The 12249-nt window shown below is 38.2% G+C and overlaps 1 protein-coding gene across 1 annotated transcript; it reads left to right on the top strand.

The window, feature by feature from the left end:
- The first annotated feature begins 12 nt into the window (after positions 1-12).
- Positions 13-12166, top strand: LOC146147847 (neurotrypsin-like). Its single transcript, XM_083386770.1, has 17 exons — positions 13-879; positions 1531-1811; positions 2432-2586; positions 3474-3658; positions 4778-4924; positions 5433-5549; positions 6109-6266; positions 6561-6669; positions 6928-7026; positions 7544-7712; positions 8038-8213; positions 8538-8728; positions 9377-9462; positions 9937-10096; positions 10620-10755; positions 11125-11316; positions 11996-12166. Exons 1-17 carry the CDS (start codon positions 645-647, stop codon positions 12121-12123), a joined length of 2724 nt encoding a protein of 907 aa, XP_083242896.1. The 5' UTR covers positions 13-644; the 3' UTR covers positions 12124-12166.
- The last annotated feature ends 83 nt before the right edge of the window (positions 12167-12249 follow it).

Here is a 12249-nt window from a genome sequence, read left to right as displayed (position 1 = left end):
GTATCAGGGAATCGAAAATACTTTTCAGGAAAAAAGTGTTTACATGAGTCACAATAGTAGTGCATTGTCGGCTTTGGTCGCTAGTCAGGTTCGTCGAGATCCATTCTGTTGCAATGGTCAAAGCATTAAAATATTTTTCCTGAGTAAACGTTTAGAACAGCGAATGGTCGGATATGTTTTAATATAGGTTGGGAGTCAACCAATGATTACTAAAACGAAAAGAAATAGATAAATGTCAATATTTATCAAGGCTTTTTCTGTAACTGTTAATCTGTATAAAATAAAAGTGGATATAACGACTATTGACTTACAGTGTATGGTTTAGATTTTAGAACAAACTTGCTTTTAATTAGTGCTTATCAAGCTTTTTAAACGTAATAACATAGTGCTTGACCACCCAAAAAGCTAATTCCTTAAGAATTAATAAGGCTTTGAAGCGAATGGTATTACCATCTAAAATGGTATTTTCGTTTAAAAATAACCAATTTCGTTCGAAAATAATAAGGCTTTGTATGACGTTAAAGGCTAATCTGTTCAAAATGATGTTGATAAGCAGCCAAAAATATAACCATATACACTAAGTATGTAAGGTAAAGCCCGAGAACTTTGTTTTTCTTATTAGTAGGTTGTTTACGGATTACAAGATGAGGCCTTGCACGTTGTTGCTGTTGATGGTCGTTTTTACATGTGTATGTACGTTTGTCACGGGCGGTAGGGGAGGTTATGGGGGAGACCGTAATCAGAGGAGTCGGGCCGGGGGACCTCAGTGGGGCGCACACCGCGGGGGAGGGTGGCCTCAAGGTCGTCATTCTAAGAAACCAAGACGCCCGGGTGGCCATAACAGGGCTCCACCGCCTGATCCCAGGACAAGACAAGGAGGTATAGTAGGGGTGGCAGTGTATTTTCACTAGTGTCGGTTCAAGGTATTGGCCGACCGGTTCGACTTTCTAATTTGCAATTCAAACAGTCTATGATTAGTTACGTTGCTGTATAACGTATTGGCGTCGTCGACATACCTTTGAATATTTTAATGTTACCCCGAATTTTAAAGGCCCTAAAGACGAAAGGGGCAGGCACAAGATGAAGGGGCATTTTAAACGATGACGCATTTTGGTTGTATTTTGTGCAATTTTATCTAAATGTAGAATGGGCCTGCTAAATAATTGAATTCGACCATATAGGCGCAAATAAATGGACAATTTGAATCGAAACCATTAGGCCCTACATTTAGTCTACTTCTTAAGGCCTGTCCTGGTTATGAGAAACAGGAATAGGCCTATTTGGTCTTTCGGCGGCGTCCTTTGAGAAATGTGCTTCGTTTTAACCAGTTACCTTAGGCAGGAAATGCGTTTTAAATATATAGGCATTTATAAAGTTTCCATTTACAAAACTGACTTTATTTAACTAATCACGAACATGCAACTTATAAAAAATGGGTTTGTTTCATGGCTTTGTTATTTCAAGTAGCCCTCACAACTCATCTCATACAAGCCTATAGTGTTTTTGTCGTAAACGTTAGTTTTTTCTCAGGTCATCCACAGTCCAGACCTCGCGCCGGCTTTTTGGACACTAGCCTGTTTCAGCTCTCGTTCGGTGACGGAGAGCAGAGCACGTTTTCGTTCAGCAGCGATGACATCTCTTCGTTGTGGGACCAGGTGTTTGGAAACTCAGACTCGGACGATGACGCCAGCGTCGCAACCAGCATTTCCCCGACGACGACTACGACCACTGCCATTACCCCGACAGAGCCAGCAACTGCGGCGACCTCAAGCCTTGTGACCAAGCCATGGAGAGGCCAGGGCAGTTTCACAGTGCGTTGAATGAAGCTAATTCGTTGTCAGCGTATAAACCCTTAAAATTACGAACTGTGGTTATTTTTGTGCAAATTGTAAAATTGGAGCAATTCAACATCTTTAGAAGGACTGTAAAAAGCACTGTATTTGGGTAATATCAACGAAACTTTATTATTAGAGCTTTCTAAAAATCAGCATACCTTTATAATTAGTTAGTTTTAACTTAAAAATATTAGGATTTGCTAGTTACAATAAATAGATGTGTCACATGACATATAGATCGGCAACTTAAAAAAAAAGATCTAATATAATTTACATCACGGCTTTCCCCATTCTGTGGAAAACACTTTTTTAGTGTTGAAGTGAATAAAATGATGTAGTGTTTTCTTCGTAAGAAGCCCCCTTTGAACCTTAACCAAATTCTTTAATTTTCTGCAACAAGAGAATATAACTGGGCAACGCATTTTTGTTCAATGCACCCTTTTGCTTCAGTTTTTACCAAATAACTAACTTTTGCCAAACAAATGACTATACTACCTAATCCAGTTCTAGTCATATACGCGAACAATATTATTGTTTTAGTCTTTAGTAACGGTGTTTTTCACTTGAAGTGACGATGTCTCTAACATTGCTTGAAGGGCGATTTGCGACTTTCTTGCAAAGACAAAGGCTGCCGCAAAAAACGGGGCGTAGTGGAGGTTTACAACAAAGAAGAGAACCACTGGGGCGTTATATGTGCAAGCAAATGGGATTTGAAGGACGCACAAGTCGTCTGCAACTACTTACAATACAGGTAAATATTTTCGGTTACTTGTCTTGTGCTGTTTTACATTCACTGCTTGATGCGTTGCTTTGTAAAAAGCATAACAGCACTTATTTGAAACCTATATACAATGTTGTAAAAAGTTATTTTGATGTGACCTAAGTCCCAGTCACGTCTTTGAATAAATAACAAGTCAATTTCCAGTCAATTCATAATTAGAGCAAGTCAATTCCAAGTCAAAATTACACGTTAGACTGTTAAAATTGGTAAATACGTCCAAATTATAAGCAATAACTCAAATAAAAAATACCAAAAACGCGATATACAGCAAGCCAATTGTTTTATGTGCAAAAATAAAAAATAACCAAGTTAAAAAAAAAGGTTAATAAAAACACTTCATTTTAACCCAAGTCATTTGTCTTAAAGACTTAAGTAAATTTAAGTAATTTGTCCAAAAGACTTAAGTCAAGATAGGCAGTTTGAAAATAGTGACTCAAGTGCACTTAAGTCAAGTCATTGTATTGACTTAATTCATTACATGCCTATATGTACTACTTGTCTAGACCTGTAGTGTTTAGCAGTAAATTGAGGCTTATCCGTATATTCGAATTTAATATTAAGATTAGTAGTCTATACGTTGATGTAAATCGTGAGAAAATTGTCATTATTCTAAGATCGAGTCTTTAATTAAAGGACCCAGCTTTAATAGAATAATTACTAAACATCATCAAATAAGTAACTCAACCATATACCTAAAAGTTTTCAACCATAGTTTTCGAAGCTACAGTATGTCCTAATTTCATATTTAAAAAACAATCAATTACTAAAGCGGTATTGGTTTTGTGCACATTAACATGGTCAACTGTAAATTGAACAGCGATAAACAGCAGCGAAACAATTCAGAAATACCTTTTCAGCATGGGCGCCAAGAAGTTTATTCGCATAAAGCGGGCTAAAGCCCCGAAAAAGTCGCGACACCTGCCAGCTTTCTACGGCAACGTGACTTGTACAGGAGAAGAACCGGCCATCACTGAGTGCGGTGGCGAGACCGTGAATACGCTTGAGTGCCCCAAAGACCGAATAGCCGCCGTGGTTTGCCAAGGTATCGTTATTTTGGTTTTGCTTGAAATGGGCTTGCAACGGTAGGCTATAGGGATAGGTCAACGAAGAAATCGACAGAAACGAGGGGTCCTTCAATAAGAAACAGCAATTTAAAGCATGGGCATAAGTTTTGTTGCTTTATAATCACTGATTTGGTTTCGTTTTCAGTACCATAAATTTTCCTTCACTTACAAAGTGGGCTGCAACATTTGAAACGTACAAAAAGTATTTTTTACAAATCATCAACGCGACAAGTTGCTTAAAACAAATATTTAGGCCAAGATAACTATATTAGTTCGTTATGGTTATAAATATATTTAACGTAGCTATACTAAGCAAAAATACACAACCGACGTCTCCAACGAATTGAAACCCACAACGATTTTGCATGTCCTGAGTAATATTTTTCAAACAGGAGATACAGTTTTTGACAAGCAGTCGAAATTTCTATCCGTTTTATAGGTAAATACTACATTGTTTTGCCATTTATTTTTTCGGTAAACTTTTTGTGTTAAAATGCTTATCACGAGGATTGACAATACCGCTAAAAGAGCAGACTGATTCCTATTTACAGCAGTCAAGAAAGCGGTTCATAGGTTTTTTCGGGCTGTTGCTAGTGAGGTCGATATTGGATCCAATGTCCTATACCAAGTGAATTCGTTCGAAAATAGGCAGGTATTAATGCCGAACCAAATTAAAAGCGTTTTAACCAACTGACTGTTTTCAACTATAGAAGGAATACTATTTTCAAAAATGTAATGTTAACAATAAAGGTAATTAAGTTTTCCAAAGTTAAGCAATGATTTGCATACCGGTTTAGAAACATTATATTTGTACGTTTCAATTTGACCAATTTGGCCTGCTAGATTATGTTAATAACGTCATATAAAATCGGTTGGGTGGCATTTTTTACCCGAATTATAGATATCAGAATAATATACGAAGGGTCGGACATCAGTTACATTTGCTCAATCTATACGAACTCTAAAAATACACCCTAGTAAGTCAGAGAATCTAGCTTTAGCTTTTCTATCATCGCCATCTTTCTCATCGCCATCTTATCTTTTCAATTTTGTTTTTAAATTAAGGCAGTGCTAATAATCTGTTTCTCATTATATAGGAAAAGTGGTTAACAATACCTCCCCGGCTGTGTGCGACGTAGGCGAGCAGCTGTGCGCCAACCAGGGGCGCTGTATTAAACCCAGGTGGGTGTGCGACGGAATGAGCGACTGTGCTTGGGGAACCGACGAGAAAAACTGCGGCGAAGGTAACAACATGAAAATCCCGTGAAACCGGTGCAATTATCAGCCTTTAATTAAGACCAATGTGAATGTTATAAAAGATGCGTAAAGTCTACACAGTTAAAATTTAACGGCCCGTAGAGACCTTATTTGAGTTTATTTATTTAGATTTGTTTATTTTGCGTTGATTTCCAAAAAGTATAACATTTTTGAACAGCTTTGTACAGACAACATTAACGGTCATAATTAAAACATGGCGAAACAAAAAATATTGCCTAAAATGGCTTAACAGGCTTGGCCTATATGTGGTTCTAAATATTCGGCATATAGAAATTAGATGCATGTTTTTGCAATTGTATGTATAAGTCAAACAATTTCTTTTTCAGCCTGATTCCCATAATAGACTGTTATAATGGAAACATAGCGAAATAGGAATAACTGTCATGATCGCAAATTCCAAAACGCCACTCAAAAAAGAAAAAAAAAACGTATTCGCTGCCTCTTGACCGCAGAACAAGAACCATTTATTTGCAGAGAACTGCAACCCAAACACTTTCTGGTGTGGGGTTGGCGGCGCCGGCTGCATAAGCTCGTTGTTTGTGTGCGACGGTGACGATGACTGCACCAACAACAGGGACGAAACCAATTGCGGTAAGGCGACAGACAGGGGTAGCGTTTGCGCTTGGCCGGTTGCGCGTTACCAGACTGGGTGCATGGTGTTACAGTTCAGCAAGTTGAGGTTATTACGGTTCAGGTAAGCTACGGAACAATAAGGGCGTGTTTGGGCTGTCAGAATAGGTGAAAGGGCAATCATTTTCTCACTGGAACAATTTTTTTTACGGAAACGCACGGAATTATTTTTAGAAAGACGTCACAAATTAACGTCTTACGGGACGTCTAACACAAAAAACCTTAGGAAACGTGTGAAATAGGGCATTATAAAAAGCATTTGATTAAGGTCAACTAAAAAAATGGTAGCTTGTGAAGAGAAACGTGGTTAATTTCCAACTAAACGAAACAGACATTCTAAATTGAACATACAGTATGTTAAAAGCACGATGAATAACTTTACAAAGCGTCGCAAGCTATAATTTCAATCAACCTAATACCAAGTTGAAGAACTAAAACGCCTTAAGGGTATTTTACATTGTTTCTGATTTGATCCTTTTCTTTAGCTTTCATGGTGTAAGTTTAACGACGATTTTTGTAGTTGACCACATATCGCACTTCACGACCACCGCTGGCAAGAAATTACCGAACTCGGGGGACACTTACAAAACTGGGTGGCGCCATGCATCGCCTTACATCTGCGCCAAGAAATGCAGAGAAGAAAAGCGATTCCAATGCGTTTCTTTTGACTACAACAAGGTACAAAAGTAACAAGGCCGCAAATAATGGTTAACAGTTTTAAATTAATTTGCTTATGGATCGGTACTGATAACCCCGAGAATCGGACGAGAACCGAAACTACCAAGACAGGAAGCGGGCTTCGGCCCCGATCTGATATTATTGTACATACCTAAAACTAACTTATGCTCCTTTTAAAAAACTATACCAAACACTGTTTAGCTTTTGTTTACAAAATACACTTCTATTTGGTCCAACACGCACCAAAGCCTAAAAGTATATACGGTGTATTTTTTCGACGTTTTACTCCCCCAGGCATTGAGTGAATGCGATTTGTCAACTATGTCATCGCGTCAACTGGGACTGGTGACCCCGTCCATTGGAGCCGCAAACTGGGTGCACTACGAAATGAAGACGGCATTAAGTAAGTCCATATAAACTAAAGAGGTTTTGAACAGATTGCAAGGTCACAATTATCTACCACAATTACAGCTACAGGGACCTGGGATTGTTTCAAGTCCTTTATTTAACAAATTTGTGTGTTTAAACACTGTTACGTATAAATCCTTCAAGTAAAAATAGCGTCCCTTTTAAAAGTTTAACGTTCGCATTTGTGCTTGACCAAAGCCTAATTTCGTTTTGCACGAACGTTTTCCTTAAATTGAATTGCTTTTTATTGCAGACTGCGCCGGTTTTGTTTGCGGTGATCAGTGCATACCAACTGGCCAGGTTTGTGACGGAGTTACTCAGTGTTTGGACGGAAGCGACGAAAAAAATTGCAGTAAGTCTTAAACCAATAATAACGACGCGTGCGGTTATGGTTCTTTTTCGTACAAATTTTATTAGTCTTTGCTTAAAGTAGAATGTTTTGTTAGATGTAAGAACTAAATATTTCAGAGGGTGTAAGCATACATTAGAAATAAATAAAACTCGCCTTAGCATAAATTCAATTAAAAAAACACTCATTTTGGCCTTTAAATTACCCTTGGGAAATTTAAGTATGGAATCAAATACAATGTTATGTTCAAAGAAGGGTACTTTGGTACCGTATGTAAAACTCTAGACTAATATGTTGAAACCTTAGGTATTGAGCTATATTTTTTTTTCTTTATTTCTAGTTAAATAGAATAACAAAAAACAAAGGGGTAATTGTTTCTGGATCCGCCCCGCCTGTAATCAACTATCGATAGATCAAACCAAAAAGCAATGAACTGTAACCTTTGGGATATATCAGACGACAAACAGATATTTTATCTATACGACATACGCCACATTAATATTGATACTGTTATGTACAGGATCTGACGGCGGCCCAATTCCCATCGATGTCACAATTCGACTTAAAGGGGGCACATCTCGGTTTGAAGGCCGCCTCGAGATTGGAACGGGTTCGAATTTCGGCTTGATCTGCGACGTGGGTTGGACTATCAGGGAAGCGAACGTCGCATGTCGACAGCTGGGATTCAGGTGGATTATTTTCAATCGTTTGGTTCGGTTTGAATTAGACAAAATAGGCAGGAATGTAGGAGTTTTAGCGTCGCTACTTGTATCAAATCGGAATAATGTAACGAAAATGACATCTCCAATACCGGAGTTGGGTGTCTATAAGCGCAGTTGTTACGTTAGTCAGCAGTATACGTTTACAACAAAATTGTGATTAGTTGTTCGCGGCTGACAACGGTTTGAACTGACACCTTCATGTTGTCGCTGCAAAGAAAGCAGCAGATAAGTGTAACAACGCGATAAAGGTTGTGTTTGTGTGCTTTATAAAACAAAAACCATTTCGTTGTAGAAGAGGCGCTCTTCAAGCGCTGAAGGGCCAGTTCTTTGCTCGCACCAGCCTCCCCTACAAGCTAAGCGGCGTTAGATGCACTGGGACGGAAGTGTCACTGGATGAATGTGAACATAGTGGCTGGAATCAGGCCATCTGTCCCATGGACCATGAAGCCGGAGTCGTTTGCATGACAAGTAAATAGTTTTGAAATAGTGGACATCGTAAATTTTGTTTCCAGTTTGATGGACCATGTTTTGTAATTGATTTGTTTCTCCCTGACTTTCTAAAATGTTTAAGGCTGCACACTGTTAATAATAACATAGGGCTAAATATTTTCCAACCAGGTTATATGGATAGGTGTGCGACAGGATTTTTACCTCCCATAGATCCACCCTATTTTAGTTTAGGCATGGGTGGAATACAAGGCTATCGGAGGGCAAGACTCGGTTAATTTAACTGGAGTCGGTTTATGTCAAACCACATCTTGTCATTTTCGTTGTTATACTCATTTTTGACAGGAAACACAGTGACCCCCAGTCCCACAACTCCCGTTACCACGACGAGACCTATTTCAACGGCAGCAACCCATCTGCCTAGCGGAGTGCCGCCCGCAGAGCCTACTTGTGGCGACATGCCGACTCACCGTCTTCACATCAGAACAAGGGTTGTTGGGGGCAACAATGCCGACCCTGGAGAGTGGCCCTGGCAGGTGATACGCTACCGTTCGCCTTAGGCGAGTTTTTTTTGGTTGTTGCGATAAACTGCTGCTGTTGCGGTCCCTGCCGAAATAAGTTAAAATTCGGACTGGGAAAAAGTAGAAGCAAAAACGGTAGCGGTGGGGATGTCCGATGTTTGATATTTTATTCCGATATCGATACCCTATATTTTAGACAAAAGTATCGTAATTTCATCCGATACCAATACTACCCTATAGTTTTCGATGAGTATAGCGATACCACCATTGGTTTTGGGTATCGGATCCCAGCCGATAATTTTTGGACATCCCTAGGTAGTGGTATGAATGAAGTTTTAGTTGGCAAAAACATATTTTTTATTAAATTGCTCGATTTAATGTATATATATATATAGACAGCCCTTAAATAACTAGCTTTTTCAGTTTTTGAACGCAATTATTATTTATTTGCGATGTGTTTAGAATGAGCATATTTCGTTCCTATCGTATTTTTAAAAACAATTAGTTAACTTTTTGTTTTATGCCAAATAAGGCGTTGGTGGAGGTAAATAAAGAGAGGAAAATGTGACTGTACACTCTCGAACGATTAGAAGTTGCACAGTATATTTCTTATCGCACAGCAATTAGAGTCTCTATATCGTTAATCAACAAATAATGCTCAAGGTGGGAATATGGCTGCCCTGGATGTTTAAATGTGGCGGAACTCTGATCAGCAGCTGCTGGGTGCTCACGGCGGCACATTGCTTCACGTAAGTAGTAGGCCGAATCATGTTAGACATAAAAAAATGATTTACGCTAAATTAATTTAATTTAAACGGCATAGGCTGAAATGTTTTTCTCGCTTAATCTTAGCGCAAACCTCTGCCTTTACACTCCTTCACAAATTAAAGTTTTACAAACATAACCTAAATGATTTCAATATTTTGCGGAACATAAATGACATCAATTCGGGTATATTTTTTTGTTGTATTTTACTTTTAATTGTTGCAATGGCTTTACTTTGAACATTAAGTACATTTCAACATCAAAATTTTGTTTTGTAAAATTGTTACATTTTAAAGTGTGTTATGACATGATTGAAAATGTGAAGCCTTACTCCCGGTATGCAACAATTGCTATCTGAAAAATATATCGTTTATTTCTAAGATAAAATGATCCGCAAACAAGTTACTAAAAAAAAGGAAAACCTTAATTGCCTTAAATCGCCCCTGTGTATGATCCAGGCCCCATTACTCACCGAACAGTTACATCATCCGCGTTGGTGACTACGACACGAAGACGAACGAAGGCACTGAACAAAGCATAAAGATCACACGAATTATTTTCAACCAAGTCAACCCGTACATCAGCTCTACTAACGACAACGACATCGCTTTGCTTGAGGTAGACTGAGCTTTATCCACTAGAGAGAATCAAGCTTAGGCCTAATTAAGATTATTATTTTTTCAATTCAACCTTGATTAAAACTAAAAAGCATGTCCCACGTGATCTACTAAAAAACCATCCAAAATTAAATTTACTAGTTTTCAAGTTACTGTTAAATAAAGTAAGCAGTTACAAAGCCATAAAGTGTTTTTTGCTATTAGAAGTCAAATAGCATCATTGCATAGCAAAAATATTCATATTAGGCCTATAACAATATGTCGCTGCTGAAAGTACCCCAAGTTCATGAACTATTATTTTTGCCGTCTACTTAACGGTGATATTTTCTGCTTGATGTTAACTGTGTACTTATATTACACTATCAAATGAGTTGGCCAAAATAGGCAGTGATGCTTTACATTTGTTTTTCGCATGGATATATACTTAATAAAATTCTCACAAAATCTTTAGAGTACCACTTACATAAAATGCCAAGAGGTCAACAAATTAAAATTTCGCTGACGATTCCAGTTATTTTTCACAGCTGGCTCCAGTTCGCGGATCGACGTGTGCTAAATATGACGATTACGTTAAGCCAGCTTGCATCCCGACATCCATTCACCAGTTTCCAGCCGATTACAAATGTTACATAACTGGATGGGGACAACTATCGACCACCGGTAAGATTATATAGTGTATAATGAAAAGAGTGTGGTTTGGAATGACTACAGAAATTGATAAATAAAAATAAACTTCGCCTGACGCAATTTAGAATACTTCTACGGATTATGAAATGGAAAAAATAACTAGGTTATATATGAAGGAGAATAATAAGGATTCTGTGAATGTGCAACATGACAAAAGTTAATTACATTCGATAAAAGATACTTCTCAATAATTTTGGATATTTTACGAAGTTTAGCAGTTGACGAATCATATAAAGAACTATAGAAAATCATTTCAGACTTTTCCTTTACATATCAACTTTTTACCTAAAAAAATGAAACAACGGGTCGGGTCGTCTTAAATCGTGCTTTGACCATTTTCAGAACAGATACCATTCAGTCAGTTTCTACAAGAGGCGCCGGTACCGCTGATTAGCAAACCGGTTTGCGGCAACTACACCATATACGGGTCATCCTTATCCGAAAACATGTTTTGTGCCGGTTACCTAAAAGGGGGAATCGATACCTGCCAAGGGGATTCAGGTGGACCACTGCAATGTTTCGACAATGCAACTCGTAAGACAATTAAATTGTATACATTTCAGTGAGCTTATGATTTATTTCGGGCGTGTCCGCCATTGATGGCCGCATAAAAATAAATTAGTCTGTATTTTTTTTGGCGGCCGGCAGTAGGTTTGTCTGATAGTATATCAAGTGATGGTATCGGTATTCCCTGATACTACGGTAGTATCAGCGCCGATCCGATACCAAATTGTTAATGTATTTTATCCATGATTTGCAAATGTGCAGTAATTTTGACCTTGTTTATTTAACACATGTATAGGTAACTAAAATTGCCAACGCTGAAGCATTTTTTTCTATAACCTGGACCATTACCTTTGAGCGTTTAAATTTTTGTTAAAACTATTATTTTTAGATTAAGAAGAGTGCTGTTTCCAACGAAATTATAAAGTTTCTACCGAAATAAGGCCTTACATACACGCAACGCTTTAGCGATTAGAAGGTGTAGTATCGACAAAATGCACATACAGGTTGAGTTGTACATCATAAAGCCTTTGCCTTGTGTCGTAAATCTTTTTGCAACGCTTTCCCCACAGTGATCTTAACATGTGCACAGCCACATTGAGTTACCGTCAACGGCTGAAAGTGGAGCACCCCTGCTCTATGAGATCCTGTTTGTTGTCACATCTATTACTAACATTGGTTTCTGTTTTTTTTTTGTTTTTTTATCTAGAAAGCTTTTACGTTTGGGGCATTGTCAGCTGGGGCCACGGCTGCGCGAACGCAAGGGCACCAGGAATCTATACCACAGTAGTCAACTACAGAGACTGGATTCGAAGCGTGACTGGACTGAATTTGTGATGAAACCGTTTGGCTCTATCGCTTTGAGATTTTTTGCGATTAAAAAATCCTGTACATTGTACAGCGCCTGGTGTCGAACTTTAATCAGAACAAGTTTGAAATAAATAATTGTCAAAACAGAGGAAT

The sequence above is a fragment of the Ascidiella aspersa genome, chromosome 4 (genome assembly GCF_963924565.1).
Source record: "Ascidiella aspersa chromosome 4, kaAscAspe10.2, whole genome shotgun sequence".
In the NCBI taxonomy this organism is placed as follows: domain Eukaryota; kingdom Metazoa; phylum Chordata; class Ascidiacea; order Phlebobranchia; family Ascidiidae; genus Ascidiella; species Ascidiella aspersa.
This window is presented reverse-complemented; position numbering and strand designations above follow the sequence as displayed.